Genomic DNA, 21,561 nt, shown 5'->3' with positions numbered 1-21,561 from the left:
AAATTGTTACTGACCGTGGTTAGCTAATCCTCAACAGATTAACTTACATTTATTTGTTGAAGGTAGACAATTTACAGAATCATCCGGAACAGAGTCAGGACTCATTTTCTTGGCATCTCCTTGGCTATCGAGTAACCATCACACTTTCCTAACCGGGTGGATCTGAGAGAGCAGTAGAGAGAGGTCATTAATACAGAAACACTGTTCATGATGGAATGACCCAGTTTTTACTAACTGGGCTCCAATTCAGGGCACCTTGAGAACCAGTTAGCAGCTTTGACGCCTACTGACACAGAGTGAAGGATAGAAAATAAAATGCAAGGGACATGGTGGTGGCAGTTGTGGGGGGGGGGGGGTTCTTTTTCAGGGAAAGATGGAGGACCCAGGTAGGTTCCACTCAAAGTCTCTGGTCTTGTCCCAGTCCCTGTTACAAAATCAAAGTGTGAAGAACAAGTCAACTTGATTTTAGAGGGAGGAGAAGATGAAGTTTAAATTAGACCTCGAATGTATAGCTCAAAGTCTCAAATCCATCAGATCAGCAGTCCCTAGTCATCTTGAGCTGCTGGTAACCTCCAAACTTCAAGGTGCCCCTTCAGTGCCAATCCTTGGGACTTAATAAGGAATACAGTTGCCGTTGACGGATGGTCAAGATTGGAAGAGGGGTTGTCGGCAAATTCCAGAAGTCTGAATGAACAGCTGTCCGTGCTGGGGAAAAGTTAACCTCCAACAGTGACTTCCAATGGCCATCGGCTCTGGGGAAGTCCACCTCCTCGGTGACTTCCAACAGCAACAAATGGTCCAGCTGTCAGAAGGCTCAGTGGTCTATAGAGAAGAAGATGCTATGAACAGAGCCGGGGAGAGGGACAGATTGAAGTTCCAGGGAGGGAAGGAGTCACAGTAACTGATGTCCGTGGGCTTGCTGCACACTCCCTGAATTCTTGGCTCATCGCGGGCCACAGCTGGCACCGGTGGGGTGAGAATGGGTAAAGGGGGTGGCTGGCCGAGACCAGTAACACCCCAAAGACAGCAGCGCAGTTGGATTCCAAGGTCAATCCCGCTGCGCGCCCTTCCATGTCCTTCAGCACCATCTGCGGAGGAGAGCACGCAGGTGGGGGGGTCCAGGAGCTGGTTCTAGGCCAGGAACACCACGAACACAACGAAGAAGACGGCGAGGATGAGGAAGATCTTGATCATGAGCCAGCGGTTGGAGGTGACGGACTGGAAGTACTTCAGGATCTCTGAGTGAGCCGCCTCCACGTTCAGCTGGGTGTCCTCGATGTTGGCGTCGATCCTGTAGATAGAGCACAGGTCAGCAAGCGCAGTCGTGCACCAGAGCTGTCATCCAATCCTCCCTACGCTCAACCTATCGCACCTCATTCTTCCTTGCAACATAGAGAGTCTACGTTGGCTCTCAGTAAACTATCTCTCAACACACACAAAATTCCGGAGGAACTCAGATTGGGCAGCACCCATAGAGGGGAATAAACAGCAGACGTCTCAGGCCAACAGCCTTCAACTCCTTGCTGACCTGCTGAGTTCATCCAGCATTTTATGCATTGCTCGAAATTTCTAACATCTGCAGAACCTTTTGTGTCTTAAACCTACTTTCTCACGTGCCTGTTAATCCCTTCCAGTGGCAACACGTTTAATCCCCTGACCCCACACACACACTCACTCTATGGTAGGTGGAATGATCCAAGCCTGCCGTGAACCGAGATTATACCCCAGACCACTGCACCCCCAGTGCCAGCAGGATAGAAGCAGGAGGAGCCAAGAGCAAATTTGGCCACAATGTTCCCTCCCCCAAAAGGAGAGCAGAGACAGTCACAGTAGCGGATACACTAGCAGTCTTGTCAACACCCAGTTGGCACGTGGCCAAGTGGTTAAGGCGTTGGACTAGTGATGTAAAGGTTGCGAGTTCGAGCCTCAGCTGAGGCAGCGTGTTCTGTCCTTGAGCAAGGCACTTAACTACACATTGCTCCTGCACGTCTATAGCCCAGTGGCAGCGGTTGGTGCAGTATGGACAGTACAGGACACACAGAACAGTTGACGCCTACCTCTGTATGGTCTCCTCCTGTTCCTTAACCATGTGGGCCAGCTGCTGGAATATGGAGCCCAGCTCAACGATCGTGGCTTCAATGTTCTGCATGGTATCTGCTCTGCTCTGGATGTAGGAATCCTGCGGGGAAACAACAGCAGTTACACGGACTAGTCCCTGCCGAGGCTCCACGAGTGGGCAGCATGGTCTGGGTTCCCCAGGCGTGTACCTGTAGGTGAGCGGATGAATCTAGGATTTACTGATGTACAGACAGAGAATGGACAGGCCCTTCTTGCCCACAGCAATCCCCGAGTTAACCCTAGTCTAATCACAGGACAATTTACAATGCTCAATTAACCTCCTAACCGGTAGGAAACCCATACATTCCACGGGGAGAACATAAAAACTCCTTACAGAGGACGCTGGAACTGATCTCCTAGCTCCAACGCCCCCAGCTGTAATAACGTTGCACTAGCCGCGACGCTACCACGGTGAAGTTGCGAATGCAAACTGCACTTTTTCCGATGTACATGTGATTATTAAATGTGAATCAGATCGGAAACACAGGATGGAACATGGAAGTCGACTGGCACGTAACATAAAACAGACTTCTGTGGGAAAAGACTAACAAGGGCCATTGTGTGTCCCTTGGAGACAGAGAGAGGAGAAACTCCAGTGGGAGTCGAAATGAGAGGAATGAACTTTGTGCTTTCATACGAAGCATGCTGCACATCAGAGTGGTTTGTGGTGTCCCACCACTGTTACCAGGTGGCTGGCCATCATTCTGTGAATGTTGTAAATCTGCCTGGTGTAAGAACATAAGAAATGGGAGCAGAGTTAGGCCACTGAGTCTACCCCACCATTTCATCATTACTGATCCATTTACCTGACAACCATACTCTCTTGCTTTCTCCTCATAACCCTTCATACCCTGACTAATCAGGTACCTATCCACCTCCACTTCAAATATACCAGATAACTGGCCTCCACAGCCACCTGTGGCAACGAATTCCACAGATCCATGATTCTCTGGTTAAAGAAATTCTTCCTCATCTCAATTCTAAATGGACATCTCCCTTTTCTGAGGCTGTGTCCTCTGGTCCTAGACTCCCCACTGTAGGAAACATCCTCTCCACATCCACTCTATCTGTGTCCTCTGGTCCTAGACTCCCCCACTATAGGAAACATCCTCTCCACATCCACTCTATCTGTGTCCTCTGGTCCGAGACTCCCCACTATAGGAAACATCCTCTCCACAGCCACTCTATCTGTGTCCTCTGGTCCAAGACTCCCCACTGTAGGAAACATCCTCTCCACATCCACCCTATCTGTGTCCTCTGGTCCTAGACTCCCCCACTATAGGAAACATCCTCTCCACATCCACTCTATCTGTGCCCTCTGGTCCTAGACTCCCCCAGTATAGGAAACATCCTCTTCACATCCACTCTATCTGTGCCCTCTGGTCCTAGACTCCCCCACTATAGGAAACATCCTCTCCTCATCCACTCTTTAGAGACCTTTCAACATTTTGAGAGGTTTCAATGAGATCCTCTCCTTCATTCTTTCGAATTCTAGTGAGTACAAACCCAGAGGCTTCAATCGCTCCTCATACGGTAACCTTTTCATTGCTGGGACCACTCTGCTTTGAACCCTGTGCAATGCCAGCACATCCCTTCTTAGAAAAGGGGCCCAAACCTGCAAGAGTCTCAGCCCGAAACGTCGACTGTACCTCTTCCTGGAGATGCTGCCTGGCCTGCTGCGTTCACCAGCAACTTTTATGTGTGTTGCTTGAATTTCCAGCATCTGCAGAATTCCTCGTGTTTGCACAATACTCACCAGCGCTTTATAAAGAAAGCCTCAACTTTCCATCCATCCCAACAGAAGGCAGTGACCTCCAGTGGACAGATGGGGTGTGGGGTTGGATCAGACTGTTTAATTTTCAGTTTAGACTGTTTAATTGTTATTTTCTTTGCAGATTAACAATTAATTATCCTCTTGTATTTTAGGCATAACAGTTTAATATGCCTCTCCTGGTTATGAAGGGTATAATTCTGGGAGCCTATATGTTCTGCATTTAGTGAATAAGTGTTTTCCCCATTGGTTCATTTTTACTGCAGTATTGACTAACTGAGTAATTTTATCAATATAATTTTGAATGGAGTTTTTCTCATCTCTGCTCAACACAAAGTAGCGTCACTTTAAACATCTTTAGTGTCTTGTATGTAAGCCATCTGCTACTAGAGTTAAAGAAAGCTGGAGCACAGAAACAGGGCCTTCAGTCCATCTCCTCTGCGCTGAATCATTCAAACTGCCTACTCCCACTGACCAGCTTCCACACCCTCCCATCCACGTACCTGTCCAAACTTCCAGACCCTCCCATCCACGTACCTGTCCAAACTTCCACACCCTCCCATCCACGTACCTGTCCAAACTTCCAGACCCTCCCATCCACGTACCTGTCCAAACTTCCAGACCCTCCCATCCACGTACCTGTCCAAACTTCCACACCCTCCCATCCACGTACCTGTCCAAACTTCCAGACCCTCCCATCCACGTACCTGTCCAAACTTCCACACCCTCCCATCCATGTACCTGTCCAAACTTCCACACCCTTCCATCCACGTACCCGTCCAAACTTCCACACCCTTCCATCCACGTACCCGTCCAAATTTCCACACCCTCCCATCCACGTACCTGTCCAAAATTCCACACCCTCCCATCCATGTACCTGTCCAAACTTCCACACCCTCCCAGCCACATACCTGTCCAAACTTCCACACCCTTCCTATCCATGTTCCTATCCAAACTTCTTAAACGTTGAAATAAAAAACACGTCCACTTCCACTGGCAACTCGTTCCACATTCTCACCATCCTCTGAGCGAAGTATCACCTCTCATGTTCCCCTTAAACATTTCACCTTTCAACCTTAACCCATGACCTCTGGTTATAGTCTCAGTGGCAAAGGTCTCTCCGTACCCCTCACCTGGGTGGCAGGGTGGAGGTACATCTCTACCAAAGGAGGCGTGAGGTGCTCCTTCCCTCCACCGGCCTGCAGCTCACCCTTGGACAAGGTGTAGCACCTGATTAGCCCCCCATCAGAGTCATGTGAAGCTGTGGGATCAGGTGGTGGACAGTCGTATGAGCAACCGGTGCAGATCACAAGTCCTGGTTCTGCAACCACTGACACCAGACACTGCCCAGAAGGCAGCAATGGCAAGCCACTTCTGCAGAAAAATTTGCCAGAACAATTATGATGGTCCACGTCATACGACATGGCACATAACAAATGAGGCAGCTATAAAGGACGTTGTGAGATAAGTACAAAGCAGACTTGTCTTTAAGCCTTTGGCTAATAGCTTCTGCTCCTCTTTCCCAGTTCTATCATGAAGCAACATGTTTTGTGCCTCGTTCCTGACTTCCAAAAGAACCTTAGGTTTAAACACCGAAGTCCATCTGGGTGTGGGATAGGTGCAGTCTCACAGGCCAGGCACGAACCTCCTTACCTGCTCGTCGACGAGCTGCAGCTGCTGGCTGGACCTGGCGTCCATGTCGATGGCGACATCCCCCGAGCTGCGTGCGTCATCCTTCAGCAGCACCGACCCACCTGCGGACGGCAAGAGCGAGATGCCAGCAGTCAGCTATCGCCAGGCATCTTGCCGCCATTGACGATAAAAATGACTCCTCGGCTTTGTGCCAAGCTTGGCCCAAAGATCACAGTGTGACATTGGACCGAGGGGAGCGGGGTCCACTGGCGATCCAGAGGATAGCATCCAGCCGCAGCAACACAGTACTGCGGTGACTTTATTGAAAACATTGGGAGCATGAGGGCGTGACCCTTCGGAGGCTTATCAAACCATGAGGGATGTGGATAATGTCAGTCTTTCTCTCCAGTGCAGGGGTGTCTAAAACTGGATGGCACTGGTTAAGGATGAGAGGAGATAGATTTAAATGTGTGCAGTAAAGTTCCTTGTTGACATAAAGCTCAGAGTTAACAGTGTACATGGTAGTAATACAGAACTGAGCAAAACTCTCAGGCACACATATATACAGCTCAGGTGCCTAAGATGTTTGCACAGTACTGTAGTAATTTTATTATTGCACTGTACTGCTGTCACAAAAAAAAAACATTTCATGACATGTGAGTGAAGATAAACCTGATTCTGATCTGGGTCTCTATTGTGGACTGAGAGTGGGAAGGGGGCAGGGAGAGGGGAATCATGATTGGGAAAAGGGGAAGGGAGAGGGGAGGGAGCAGGAAGCACCAGAGAGACATTCTGTAATGATCAATAAACCAATTGTTTGGAATCAAATGACCTTGCCTGGTGTCTCAGGGCTGGGTGTGTCTGTACCCACCCCTGACACTCCTTCTCTGCCCCCTGTCCCTCACCCCTCCCACAGTGCTCCACCCTCACCATCCCCAACATACTTTGCTCCCGCCAGATTTACAAACTCGCTCTCCGCTCCACATTGACAAACACAGTACTGTGTGAAAGTCTCAGGTGACATAACGTGGCCGACAGAGGTAGAGGTAAGAGGTTGTGAAAACAGTTCAGAGATTTGACAACAGTAGATCCCGACTACTGGACACTTTCACCAGCGCCACAGCACCTCCATCCACCCTCCTGGTCGAGAGCCCCATATGAAGAAGTGACTTCTTCCCCAAAGAGTGGTGGCAGACCTGGAACTCCTTGCTCCCGTCAGCCCCAACCTGTTGTGGCTGAAGATCAATTAATGGCTTGGAATCAAGATGGATGGACTTTGGTGTGACGGGAGTTTTCAGGGCGATGGGGGCAAGACTCAGACCAAATCAGCAGAGCTGCTGCCCTATGGCGACCTCTGTCACCTCACCGGTTTGCTCCCACATCCCCAGGGCGTCCGTGTCAGGAGGCTCATTGACCCCAGTGTGGAGCCCTCTGGGGAGGGGGTTTAGGGTGCAGTTGACAGGAATGTGCAGGCATTGACTCAGATGTAGGTGGAAACATACAGTGAAATGCATAGTTTGTGTTCACCAACACCGCTGGGGGCAGCCTGTGAGAGTCACCGCCCAGTCCTGTGCCAACACAGCACGCCAACAGAACACAACATGGGTGGGAGGGTTTGTTCTTGCGATGTAGACATGAACTGACAGTTTGGGAGCAGCATGCCAGCACAACGTTATTCCACACATGTACAATGACAAAACGCTGCTTTCAGGGGAGGCAGTTAGCTGAACTGGTCCTGCATGCCAGCACAATGTTATTCCACACATGTACAATGACAAAACGCTGCTTTCAGGGGAGGGAGTTAGCTGAACTGGTCCTGCATGCCAGCACAACGTTATTCCACACATGTACAATGACAAAATGCTGCTTTCACTCCTGATCTTTTCTAGCCCAATTCCCTGAAACAATCACTCCTTCACTTCGCTCGCCAGCATCTGGACACTGGTATAAAGGCCGCTGAGCCTCATTCGAACCACAAGAGATCCTACAGATGCTGGAGGAACTCAGCAGGTCAGGAAGCATCTACGGAGGGGAATGAACGTTGACGTTTCAGGTTGAGACCCTTCATCAGGATGGGGCAGAGGCCAGAATAAGGTGGCGGGGGGGTGCGAGGGAAGGAGTAGAAGCTGGCAGGTGATAGTGGAAAAGGTAAAGCACTGAAGGAGGAATCTGACAAGCTGAGAGTGGACCATGAAAGGAAAGGGGGGGGGGTGCTCCAGAGGGTGGTGTCGGGCAGGTGAGAAGAGAAGAGGAAGGGGGAAGATATTATCAGAAGCTGTAAAATTGACTGTTCATGCCATCAGTTTGGAGGCCACTCAGACAGAATAAGAGGCGTTGCTCTGCCAACCTGAATGTTGCCTCACCATGTCAGAATTGGAATCTGAAGCAGAATTGAAAGGGGTGGTCTCCAGGAAATCCCACCTTTTATGGCGGATGAGGCAGGCCACCAATTTACGGCAGGTCTCACTGTTGTAGGACAGGTCACACCAGATACAGGAGACAACCCCAAAAATCCGGCAGGCAAATTGTCGCCTCACCTGGAAGGAGAGTTTGAGGCCCTGAATGACGGTGAGGGCGAGGTGTAGCACTTGTCCCACTTGCAGGTTTAAGTGCCAGAATAGATATCAAAGGAAAGGAATAAGTGGACACGGGACTCATGGAGAGCGCGATCCCTAGGTACAGTCCCATTGTAGATGGTGGAGAAGGTCACACCAGATACACCAGGCAACCCTGAAAATCCCTCAGCGCTGCTCCTGGCTCCCCTTATCCACAACGGCCAGAAATCTGCCCTGAGAGGAACAATGACCAAGGTTCATCGCTCCCTGACGTGCGACAATCGAGAATGCAAGGTGCTTACCATAACCATTAGCAGCTGAAGGAGGGAGACTGGATACCGTGGCTAGTGAGAACTGTTCTCTCCTGTTCCGTTGCATTTTGAGGTTCTGTTGGTCGGGGAGAGAACAATTAACTTTAAAAGATAAAATGACCCCAGTGTTTACTCCACATTCCCACTCCTTACACACTGAATCATGTTGGTCCTGTTCTCCTTGTCCATACCACCCCATACAGTGCCGTGTGACCCACGTCCCACAGACAGCAGCCTAAGCAGTGACCCGTGTCCCAATGTGCAAAAGATGATAAACTGTCCAAATAATGAATAAAATAGTAAATATTTCTAGAGTCCTTGAAAGCAAGTCTGTAGGGTGTGGAATCAGTTCAGAGCTGAGGTGAATGAAGTTATCCACACTGGTTCAGGAGCCTGATGGTTGAGGGGTAATATCTGTTCCTGAACCTGGCGGTGTGAGTACTGAGATTCCTGTACCTCCTTCCCGATGGAATCAGTTCAGAGTTGAGGTTATCCCCTCTGGTTCAGGAGCCTGATGGTTGAGGGGTAATAACTGTTCCTGAACCTGGTGGTGTGGGACCCGAGGCTCCTGTACCTCCTTCCAGCTGGAATCAGTTCAGAGTTGAGGTTATCCCCTCTGGTTCAGGAGCCTGATGGTTGAGGGTAATAACTGTTCCTGAACCTGGCGGTGTGGGACCTGAGGCTCCTGTACCTCCTTCCCGATGGAATCAGTTCAGAGTTGAGGTTATCCCCTCTGGTTCAGGAGCCTGATGGTTGAGGGTAATAACTGTTCCTGAACCTGGCGGTGTGGGACCTGAGGTTCCTGTACCTCCTTCCCGATGGAATCAGTTCAGAGTTGAGGTTATCCTCACTGGTTCAGGATCCTGATGGCTGAGGGGTAATAACTGTTCCTGAACCTGGCGGTGTGGGACCTGAGATTCCTGTACCTAACTCTATTGCTTTCTCTGCCAGCACCCTCCTTGTGTCTCAAAGACCCCGCCATTCCTGGTCACGGCACACTAAACACGCTACAGGAAAAGCAATGTCCATTACCTCTGTCCTCACTTCAAGGACCGATTTGAAGTCGTTTGACATGGAGGCCAGCCTGGACTGCGAGAGGGAAGGAAAGAACAAGTTAAACATATTTCAGCACAAGCACCGCTGGGCTCAGTCTGGACAGGACGCTTGCGTTCCTCGTGGGTTCAGGGACGTAGGTGGGTTTACCTGCAGCGAGACCACGATGGTGTTGGAATGCGTCTGTAAATGCCGCCCATTCTGGCTCCCCTTGGCTCTGACAAAGTCTTGCAGTTGTGCGATCTGCTTGTTCAGGCTGTTGATATCCTGGAGGAGACAGGAGCGAATGACGTGGTGAACATTGGAAACCCATACAAACCCCCCTGGATCCTGCCGTTTGGCCCTTTGGGGACTCACACAAGCCCAGGATCCCTGAGCTGCACACCGTTTTCCCTTCTGTTTGAACCTGAGGTACCACGTACGAGATTGTCGGACTGGATTGGCTTCCTGTCATGTTACTCGTCGCTGATTGATTGACAGGATTAATGGCTTTGAGGATGATACAAAGGTAGATAGAGGGGCAGGTAGTGTTGAGGAAGCACAGTGTGCACAAAAGGACTTAGACAGATTAGGAAAGTGGGCAAAGTGATGGGAAGTATATGGCCATGCGCTTTAGTACAAGGAATAAAGGCACAGACTATTTTCCAAATGGACAGCGAATTGAGTCAGCGGTGAGGAAGGCAAGCCGTTCCAGAGAACTAGCATATAAAGCAAAAATGTAATGCTGAGGCTTTATAAGGCATTGGTCAGAATACATTTGGAGTATTGTGAGCAATTTTGGGCCCTTTTCTGAGAAAGGATGTGCTGCCATGAGAGGACCCAGAAGAAGCTCATGAGAATGATCCCAGGAATGAAAGGGTTAACATATGAGGAGATTTTGATGGCTCTGGACTGGACCAGTACTCACTGGAGTTTAGAAGAATGAGGGCAGGGGATGGGGGGAAATGATCTCATTGAATCCTATCAAATACTGAAAGGCCTAGATAGAGTGGATGTGGAGAGGATGTTTCCTATAGTGGGGGAGTCTAGGACCAGAGGACACAGATAGAGTGGATGTGGAGAGGTTGTTTCCTATAGTGGGGGAGTCGAGGACCAGAGGGCACAGATAAGAGTGGGACATGGAGAGGATGTTTCCCGTAGTGGGGGAGTCGAGGACCAGAGGGCACAGACAGAGTGGATGTGATCCTTCCTAGAGTGGAGGAGTCTGGGACCAGAGGACACAGATAGAGTGGATGTGGAGAGGACGTTTCCTGTAGTGGGGGAGTCTAGGACCAGAGGACACAGATAGAGTGGATGTGGAGAGGATGTTTCCCGTAATGGGGGAGTCTAGGACCAGAGGACACACTAAGAGTGGGTGTGGAGAGGAGATTTCCTGTAGTGGGCCAGTCTAGGACCAGAGGACAGAGATAGAGTGGATGTGGAGAGGATGTTTCCTATAGTGGGGGAGTCTAGGACCAGAGGACACAGATAGAGTGGGTGTGGAGAGGATGTGTCCTATAGTGGGGAGTCTCGGACCAGAGGACACAGATAGAGTGGATGTGGGGAGGATGTTTCCTATAGTGGGGGAGTCTAGGACCAGAGGACACAGATAGAGTGGATGTGGAGAGGAGATTTCCTGTAGTGGGCCAGTCTAGGACCAGAGGACACAGATAGAGTGGATGTGGAGAGGATGTTTCCTATAGTGGGGGAGTCTAGGACCAGAGGACACAGATAGAGTGGATGTGGAGAGGATGTGTCCTATAGTGGGGAGTCTCGGACCAGAGGACACAGATAGAGTGGGTGTGGAGAGGAGATTTCCTGTAGTGGGCCAGTCTAGGACCAGAGGACACATCCTCAGGAAGGGACGTCCCCCTACTTTTTAACAGAGATGAGGAGGAATTTCTTTAGTGTGGTGGATCTGTGGAATTCAGCTGTGGAGGCCAAGTCACTGGGTATACTTAAAGTGGAAGTTGCTCGTTTTTTCATTAGCTGGGTTGTTAAAGGCTGAGAGAGAAGGCTGGAGAATGGGTTTGAGAGGGATAATAAATTAGGCCACTTGGCCCATCAATTCTGTTCCACATTGCCATCACGGATTATTTATTAACCCTCTCAACCCCATTCTCCTGTCTCCCCGTAATCATGCCCTGACTAATCAAAAACCTATCAACATCCACTTTAAATACAGCCAGTGACTTGGCCTCCACAGCTGTCTGTAGCAATAATTTCCACAGATTCGCCACCCTCTGACTAAAGAAATTCCTCTTCATCTTTGTTCAGCCTTGCCTCTATGGTCCCAGACTCCCCCACTATAGGAAACATCCCCTCCACATCCACTCTATCTGTGTCCTCTGGTCCTAGACTCCCCCAATATAGGAAACATCCCCTCCACATCCACTCTATCTGTGTCCTCTGGTCCCAGACTCCCCCACTATAGGAAACATCCTCTCCACATCCACTCTGTCTGTGTCCTCTGGTCCTAGACTCCCCCACTATAGGAAACATCCTCTCCACATCCACTCTATCTGTGTCCTCTGGTCCTAGACTCCCGCACTATAGGAAACATCCTCTCCACATCCACTCTATCTGTGTCCTCTGGTCCTAGACACCCCCACTATAGGAAACATCCTCTCCACATCGACTCTATCTGTGTCCTCTGGTCCCAGACTCCCCCACTATAGGAAACATCCCCTCCACATCCACTCTATCTGTACCCTCTGGTCCTAGACTCCCCCACTATAGGAAACATCCCCTCCACATCCACTCTATCTGTGTCCTCTGGTCCTAGACTCCCCCACTATAGGAAACATCCTCTCCACATCCACTCTATCTGTGTCCTCTGGTCCTAGACTCCCGCACTATAGGACACATCCCCTCCATATCCACTCTATCTGTGTCCTCTGGTCCTAGACACCCCCACTATAGGAAACATCCTCTCCACATCGACTCTATCTGTGTCCTCTGGTCCCAGACTCCCCCACTATAGGAAACATCCCCTCCACATCCACTCTATCTGTACCCTCTGGTCCTAGACTCCCCCACTATAGGAAACATCCCCTCCACATCCACTCTATCTGTGTCCTCTGGTCCCAGACTCCCCCACTATAGGAAACATCCTCTCCACATCCACTCTATCTGCGTCCTCTGGTCCTAGACTCCCCCACTATAGGAAACATCCTCTCCACATCCACTCTATCTGTGTCCTCTGGTCCTAGACTCCTCCACTATAGGAAACTTCCTCTCCACACCCACTCTGTCTGTGTCCTCTGGTCCTAGACTCCCCCACTGTAGGAAACATCCTCTCCACATCCACTCTATCTGTGTCCTCTGGTCCCAGACTCCCCCACTATAGGACACATCCTCTCCACATCGACTCTATCTGTGTCCTCTGGTCCTAGACTCCCCCGCTATAGGAAACATCCTCTCCACATCCACTCTATCTGTGTTCTCTGGTCCTAGACTCCTCCACTATAGGAAACATCCTCTCCACATCCACTCTGTCTGTGTCCTCTGGTCCCAGACTCCCCCAATATAGGAAACATCCCCTCCACATCCACTGTATCTGTGTCCTCTGGTCCTAGACTCCCCCACTATAGGAAACATCCTCTCCACATCCACTCTATCTGTGTCCTCTGGTCCTAGACTCCCTCACTATAGGAAACATCCTCTCCAAATCCACTCTGTCTGTGTCCTCTGGTCCTAGACTCCCCCACTATAGGAAACATCCCCTCCACATCCACTCTATCTGCGTCCTCTGGTCCTAGACTCCCTCACTATAGGAAACATCCTCTCCACATCCACTCTATCTGTGTCCTCTGGTCCTAGACTCCCCCACTATAGGAAACATCCTCTCCACATCCACTCTATCTGTGTCCTCTGGTCCTAGACTCCCCCACTATAGGAAACATCCTCTCCACATCCAACAGGAATTCTGCAGATGCTGGAAATTCAAGCAACACACATCAAAGTTGCTGGTGAACGCAGCAGGCCAGGCAGCATCTCTAGGAAGAGGTACAGTCGATGTTTCAGGCCGAGACCCTTTGGCAGGACTAACTGAAGGATGAGTGAGTTAGAGATTTGAAAGTTGGATGAGGAGGGGGAGATCCAAAATGATAGGAGAAGACAGGAGGGGGAGGGATGGAGCCAAGAGCTGGACAGGTGATTGGCAAAAGGGATACGAGAGGGTCATGGGACAGGAGGTCCGGGAAGAAAGACCGGGGGGGGGGGACCCAGAGGATGGGTAAGGGGTATATTCAGAGGGACAGAGGGAGAAAAAGGAGAGTGAGAAAAGAATGTGTGTATAAAAATAAGTAACAGATGGGGTACGAGAGGGAGGTGGGGCATTAGCGGAAGTTAGAGAAGTCTATGTTCATGCCATCAGGTTGGAGGCTACCCAGACGGAATATAAGGTGTTGTTCCTCCAACCTGAGTGTGGCTTCATCTTTACAGTAGAGGAGGCCGTGGATAGACATGTCAGAATGGGAATGGGATGTGGAATTAAAACGTGTGGCCACTGGGGGTTCCTGCTTTCTCAGGCGGACAGAGCATAGGTGTTCAGCAAAGCGGTCTCCCAGTCTGCGTCGGGTCTCGCCAATATATAAAAGGCCACATCAGGAGCACTGGACGCAGTATATCACCCCAGCCGACTCACAGGTCAAGTGTCGCCTCACCTGGAAGGACTGTTTGGGGCCCTGAATGGTGGTAAGGGAGGAAGTGTAAGGACATGTGTAGCACTTGTTCCACTTACACGGATAAGTGCCAGGAGGGAGATCAGTGGGGACGGATGGGGGGGACGAATGGACAAGGGAGTCGCGTAGGGAGCGATCCCTGCAGAAAGCAGAGAGGGGGGGGAGGGAAAGATGTGCTTAGTGGTGGGATCCCGTTGGAGGTGGCGGAAGTTACGGAGAATAATATGTTGGACCCGGAGGCTGGTGGGGTGGTAGGTGAGGACCAGGGGAACCCTATTCCTAGTGGGGTGGCAGGAGGATGGAGTGACAGCAGATGTACGTGAAATGGGGGAGATGCGTTTAAGAGCAGAGTTGATAGTGGAGGAAGGGAAGCCCCTTTCTTTAAAAAAGGAGGACATCTCCTTCGTTCTGGAATGAAAAGCCTCATCCTGAGAGCAGATGCGGCGGAGACGGAGGAATTGCGAGAAGGGGATGGCGTTTTTGTAAGAGACAGGGTGAGAAGAGGAATAGTCCAGATAGCTGTGAGAGTCAGTAGGCTTATAGTAGACATCAGTGGATAAGCTGTCTCCAGAGACAGAGACAGAAAGATCTAGAAAGGGGAGGGAGGTGTCGGAAATGGACCAGGTAAACTTCAGAGCAGGGTGAAAGTTGGAGGCAAAGTTAATAAAGTCAATGAGCTCTGCATGCGTGCGGGAAGCAGCGCCAATGCAGTCGTCGATGTAGCGAAGGAGAAGTGGGGGACAGATACCAGAATAGGCACGGAACATAGATTGTTCCACAAAGCCAACAAAAAGGCAGGCATAGCTCGGACCCATACGGGTGCCCATAGCTACGCCTTTAGTTTATAGTTTCAGCAAAGCGGTCTCCCAGTCTGCGTCGGGTCTCGCCAATATATAAAAGGCCACATCGGGAGCACCGGACACTGTATAGCACCCCAGCCGACTCTGTCCGCCAGAGAAAGCAGGATCTCCCAGTGGCCACACATTTTAATTCCACGTCCCATTCCCATTCTGACATGTCTATCCAAGGCCTCGTCTACTGTCAAGATGAAGCCACACTCAGGTTGGAGGAACAACACCTTATATTCCGTCTGGGTAGCCTCCAACCTGATGGCATGAACATCGATTTCTCTAACTTCCGCTAATGCCCCACCTCCCCCTCGTACCCCATCTGTTACTTATTTTTATACACACATTCTTTCTCTCACTCTCCTTTTACTCCCTCTGTCCCTCTGAATATACCCCTTGCCCATCCTCTGGGTTCTCCCCCCCCCACCGTCTTTCTTCCCGGACCTCCTGTCCCATGATCCTCTCGTATCCCTTTTGCCAATCACCTGTCCAGCTCTTGGCTCCATCCCTCCCCCTCCTGTCTTCTCCTATCATTTTGGATCTCCCACTCCTCATCCAACTTTCAAATCCCTTACTCACTCTTCCTTCAGTTAGTCCTGATGAAGGGTCTCGGCCTGAAACGTCGACTGCACCTCTTCCTACAGATGCTGCCTGGCCTGCTGCGTTCACCAGCAACTTTGATGTGTGTTGCTCTCCACATCCACTCTATCTGTGTCCTCTGATCCTAGACTCCCCCACTATAGGAAACATCCTCTCCACATCCACTCTACCTGTGTCCTCTGGTCCTAGACTCCCCCACTATAGGAAACATCCCCTCCACATCCACTCTATCTGTGTCCTCTGGTCCTAGACTCCCCCACTATAGGAAACATCCTCTCCACATCCACTCTATCTGTGTCCTCTGGTCCTAGACTCCCCCACTATAGGAAACATCCCCTCCACATCCACTCTATCTGTGTCCTCTGGTCCTAGACTCCCCCACTATAGGAAACATCCCCTCCACATCCACTCTATCTGTGTCCTCTGGTCCTAGACTCCCCCACTATAGGAAACATCCTCTCCACATCCACTCTATCTGTGTCCTCTGGTCCCAGACTCCCCCACTATAGGAAACATCCTCTCCACATCCACCCTATCTAGTGCCATTCAATATGCGATAGGTTTCAATAAGGACCCCTCCCCTACCCCCATTTTTCTACAGGTCAGCAAGAACAGGCCCAGAGCCATCAACTCACTCCTGATATGTTAACCCTTTCATTCCTAGGATCATTCTCACCCACAAAGGGAGAAAAAAAAGCCTTGTGTTTCAATCACACTTCTCATGAATCTTTGCAAGTCATTCCTGCCCTTTGGGAATGGTTTGCGAGAGAGAGAGAGAGAGAGAGAGAGAGAGATAGAGAGATAGAGAGATAGAGAGATGAGAGAGAGAGAGAGAGAGAGAGAAGGCGCAGAGCATGTTGTGTCAATGTTTCCTGACACGGTGAAAAGGGATTGGGCCAGCACGGTTTAATGAAATATGCCGCAAGGTATTTTAACTCCTCAAACCTGTTTGATGATGTACGTCAGCTCTTCAATTTCAACTGCTTTGTCATCAAAGAGTGATTTCCGCTTTGCAACTGCAACGAAAGCAGAAGAGACTGTCAGTATGAGTTGGAACTAATGGAAAACAAGAGTCCCTACAACAGCCTCACCACAGGCTGGGGTTCATATTCTACAATAGATATCACAGAGCGAGTTTCAGTTCCACAGAGAAAGGTCAGAGCCTCAGTGCATCACAGTGTGACACAGACAGCAACGGGTAGTTAAAACTGCAGCAGCCCATCTGCCAGCAGGGAAATGTGCTGCAGACACCAGTAGATGGTGACCGACCCCACTCACTCTGCTGCCCTCAGGGAGGAGGGGACGTAACGTCCACTGGACTGGAAGACACCCATGAACCCACCCTTACATACACATCACCTAATGTCACTTAATGTACATACAATGTGTGTGTGTGTGTGAGAGAGAGATTTGTACATTGTGATCTACAGGACTGCTTTCATACTTGTACTTCTTCTGTCGAACAATAGGTCATATTTGGCCTCACAATTGTTTCATTCTCCTTTACACTCATGTGCTGAAGAATAACAAAACCATCTTGAACCTTGCTACTCCTAAAGACTCAAAAAGGCGGTATCCATCATTAAGGACCCCCACCACCCAGGACATGCCCTCTTCGCATGGCTACCATCAGAGAGGAGGTACAGGAGCCTGAAGACACACACTCAACGTTAGCTATCAGATTTCTGAACAGACAGCAAACCCATGGGCACTATCTCACGTTTTGTGCTCTCTCTTCGCACTACTTACTTATTTCTTATTATAATTTATAGTGCATCTTGTGTATTGTACTGTATTGCTGCCTCAAAACAACAAATTCCGATTCTTGTCTTCGCCGAGAGAAAGCAGTCCTGTTAGAGAAACTGACAGGGGAAATGCGAACAAGTTTTTTTCCCCACTGAGATTGGGTGGGACTACAACCAGAGGTCATGGGTTAAGGGTGAAAGATTTAAGGGGAACAAGAGAGGCAACTTCTTCACTCACTGGGTGGTGAGAGTGTGGAACGAGTTGCCAGAGTAAGTGGTGCATGCGAGCTCAATTTCAACGTTTAAGAGAAACTTGTTTAGGTACACGTTTAGTAGGGATGTGGAGGACTACGGTCCGGGTGCAGGTTGATAGGTAATTTTAAATAGTTTCAGCATGGACTAGATGTGCCAAATGGCCTGTTTCTATGCTGTACTTTTCAATCGACTCTAAACGAAGGGGGAAGAAGCCAAAGTATAAACTTCATTCATGATAAAAAGTATTCACAAAAATAAACCGTGCACTGCCTTTTCAGGCTTGCATTCGTAGCCTGTTTATTCCTCTCCATTGATGCTGCCCGACTTGCTGAGTTCCACCAGCAGTCCGTGGGTATTGCTCTGGATTTCCAGTCTCTCCTGTGTGCATATGACAGTCGCCCTTCCTATCCAATCTTTCAAAGACCTTTTCAGATCATCCTTCAACCGTCTCTGTGATACTGAAAATCTAAAACCAGTTCAATCACAGCAATTTTTATACAAACACTATAATATGCAAAGGAACTGTATGCAAATCAGATTCCAAATGTCACAGGAAACCAAAGGAAAATTTTCTCTGAATTTACTGTTTTGTACAGGATTATGAGGATTTTTTACCAAAATAAATTTAATCCATAATAACAAACGATCTACAACAATAAACTGCGCAACACCTCTCAACCTTATTTCATTTACTGACACAGTCAGGAGCTGGCCGTTCCTTCCTTTCAAGATGCACCAACCCCACAACCCTGATTAACCTTTACAATGACCAATTAGCCATTGTAAAAACAACAGTGAAGAATCCTCCTACATCTGAGTGCGACGGTATTCCTGAGTCTCCACCCAGGATTTGCATGGCTGACAGTAGTGAAAACCGAGAGGCGGCTATGGACACGATGAACACCACTAGAGACCGAGGACCTTCACCACAGCCAGCAAGACACCTGGAGCACCCTTCCTTTACAATTATTGACATTTTGCAGGCTTTTGGGCAAGTATATGAACAAGCAGCGGATGGAGATAGATGGACCACATGTTGGCAGATAGGATTTCTCTCCCCTTCTCGTGACCACTTGAGCAGAGTGTGATGTTCTCCTGAAGGGTTGTCTACTGGTAGATCCCCAGGTAGGACCTCGAGTCGAGTATCACGTTCTCCTGAAGGGTTGTCTACTGGTAGATCCTGAGGTGGGTCCTCGCATCGAGTATCATGTTCTCCTGAAGGGTTGTCCACTGAGGGGCCGAGGGACCTGTTCCGTGCTCTGAAAATAACTTCCATAATAAATTTACTTTGAACTTTGAAATAGAATAGGGCATAGCTCTAGGTGATGGGGGGAAAAGTACAAAGGAGATTTATGAGGCAAGTTTTGTTTAAAAACACAGAGGTAGACATCTAGATCTCCAAGAGGACCACGACCTTGTTATTGGGTTTGGAGGCTTGCGTGCCTCAACGCCCCAGACAGCTATGCTGTCTGGAGACTGCGTTTTAAAGCTTTGGCTCTTGATAAGGTCAGCCAGATTAAGAGCGGTCCCCCGGTCCCCCAGGTTCGGGGAGTGCTTAGCTCAGGGCAAACAATTCTGATGTCAGACAAAACCGTTACGGGAACAGCAATAAGGATCCTTTCTGTGTGGCCAAGGACAGACAGAGATGGAGGACCTTCACTGCTGACCTAAAAACCAGGAGTGTAACCATGCATTTAGTTAATTAATAATCTAAAATTCCTGAGCTGCAGAAGTGCCCTGCTAACCACTACACTACCGTGATTCTTTCAGTAGTGTTCTATTACATTCCTTAAAACCAATAGGACTGCTGGGACTCCTACAATAACTGAGGGGCTTCCTCCCTCTCCAGTAGCTGAGGAACCCTTGCGATGGCTGCACTGAGCACATGCTCTGGCGGTATTCCTCTACAGACACGTTGTGTAAATGTTGCTGTGACTGAACCGGCTTTAGATCTTCAGTCTAGCAAAGAGGCGGTGGAAGGAAGGTCTGATAAGGTTCGATATGAAAGGCAGACCGAAGGGAGTTGATGATCTGTCAGCAGCAGCTGACGTCTGTCCCTGCAAACAGCCCATAGATCATTGCTCACAACACTGGCACCATCTGCTGCTCAGTGGAGGAATTTCTTCCTCTTCAAACTCTTCAACAGTGACCCAGAGTCACAAGACCACAAGACATAGGAGCATAATTAGGCCTTTCAGCCCATCAAGTCTGTTCTGCCATTCCATCATTCGATCCCTTACACCTGCCCTCTCACCATATCACCTGATGCCCGACCAATCAGGAATCTATCAACTTCCGCTTTAGATATACCCACGGACTTGGCCTCCACCACAGTCTGTGGCAGAGCATTTCATCACTCTTTGGCTAAAATAAAACCTCCTTACTTCTGTTCTAAAAGGTTGCCCCTCAATTTTGAGGCAGTGCCCTCTAGTTCTGGATACCCGCACCAGAAGAAACATCCTCTCCACATCCACCCTATCTAGTCCTTTCAACATTCGTTAGGTCTCAATGAGATCCACACATATTCTTCTAAATTCCAGTGAGTACCCATGCATCCCACAATCATCCTCATGAACCTCCTCTGGTGTCTCTCCAATGGCAACATCCTTTATGAGATATGGAGCCCAAAACTGTTGACAATACTCCAAGTGACATGCAGGTGGGAACATCAGATCAGTGTGATGGGATTTCCCCCACGCCAAGTCACGCTGACTAAATCTCATGTAGTGATTAGAGGAAGAATTTCTTCCCCAAACACCAGTCAGCATGCTTTCTTCCACGAAAGGCATTCCAGCCTGCAAGTCAGCAAGATTACTGAAGCACAATGGCTGAATCTTAAACAGCGGACAAACTGCTGGAGGAACTCAGATGGGATGGGTTGGGCCAAGACCCTGACACTCCACAGGAATATCGACACTCACAGATGGCATTCACAGAGGCAATGGGATGGGTCGAGACCCTGCCCGATACCGACACTCCACAGGAATACAGGGCATCCCTTTGCCGTTACAGAAGCTGCTTGACCTGCTAAGCTTTGCACCAGAGTTGTAAAGTTCAATTTAGCATTGCATTCTGGACGTGGACTTGAAATCTCACCCTTATTTAGCCTTGTATATTTTTAAACACTTCATCCAATGGTGGCTGATCAGAACGTGGGAGTGTTCCTTCAGCCTGACCCAGCCACAATATCTACTGTGACGGGTTAGCCCGTTATTCCGCTTGGCGGTATTACTTACGTATAGTGAGCTTTTCCAGTTTGGAGAATGTGTTACTCAAATCTTTGCCAATTCGTCTGCAACGAAAAACAAAGTGACATTTACAGAAGCCTTTCAATTATTGTTCATAAACGCAAGAGATTCTGCAGATGCTGGAAACCCAGAGCAACACACACAAAATGCTGGAGGAACTCAGCAGCTCAGGCAACATCTACAGTACTCTGCAAGAATCTGAGGACATAAGGGTGAGCTAGGGTGCCTAAGACGGTTACACAGTACTATATTTGTCAACGTAGAGTGATGAGCCAGGTTGTAAATCTGGCGGGAGCAAAGGATGTTGGAAATGGTGACGGTGGAGGTAAGTGGGACAGGTGGCAGAGGAGGAGTAGGTGTGGGTGCAGACACACCCAGCCCTGAGCTACCAGGTAAAGTAATTTGATTATCACTCCCCCCTCTCCCTTCCCCAATCCTCCATTTTTCTATCATCAATGTACCCATCTCAGAATCTCTTACGTGTACCCAATCATGGATGGGAAAAAGGGGAAGGGAGAGGGGAGGGAGCAGGAAGCACCAGAGGGACATTCTGTAATGATCAATATACCAATTGTTTGGAATCAAATTATCTGCACCCATGTCACCCCACCCTGGTCTCTGCCACCTGTCCCACACCCCTCCGCCCTCATTCTCAACATCCTTTGCTCCCGTCAGATTTACAAACTCACTGTCCGCTTCACGTTGACAAATACAGTACATGTAAGAGTCTTAGGCACCCCAGAGATATACAATATATGTGC

At 49.3% G+C, this 21,561-nt stretch overlaps 1 protein-coding gene across 1 annotated transcript in view; it reads right to left on the bottom strand.

Annotated features, from left to right (window-relative positions):
* Positions 1-11: 11 nt before the first annotated feature.
* The window catches only part of LOC140193632 (syntaxin-5-like), a 47,633-nt gene continuing 26,083 nt past the window's right edge, over positions 12-21,561 (bottom strand). The window contains exons 4-11 of the mRNA XM_072250791.1: positions 20,789-20,844; positions 16,498-16,568; positions 9,591-9,707; positions 9,420-9,476; positions 8,379-8,463; positions 5,543-5,643; positions 2,058-2,179; positions 12-1,291 (exon numbers count right to left, since the gene is read on the bottom strand). Coding sequence (XP_072106892.1) covers positions 1,132-1,291; positions 2,058-2,179; positions 5,543-5,643; positions 8,379-8,463; positions 9,420-9,476; positions 9,591-9,707; positions 16,498-16,568; positions 20,789-20,844 — 769 coding nt within the window. The 3' untranslated portion in view covers positions 12-1,131. The remainder of the gene's footprint in view (positions 1,292-2,057; positions 2,180-5,542; positions 5,644-8,378; positions 8,464-9,419; positions 9,477-9,590; positions 9,708-16,497; positions 16,569-20,788; positions 20,845-21,561) is intronic.

This window comes from Mobula birostris, unplaced genomic scaffold (assembly GCF_030028105.1).
Source record: "Mobula birostris isolate sMobBir1 unplaced genomic scaffold, sMobBir1.hap1 scaffold_644, whole genome shotgun sequence".
Taxonomy (NCBI): Eukaryota; Metazoa; Chordata; class Chondrichthyes; order Myliobatiformes; family Myliobatidae; genus Mobula; species Mobula birostris.
Note: the sequence above shows the minus strand (reverse complement) of the source record. Positions and strands in the feature narration are given on the sequence as shown.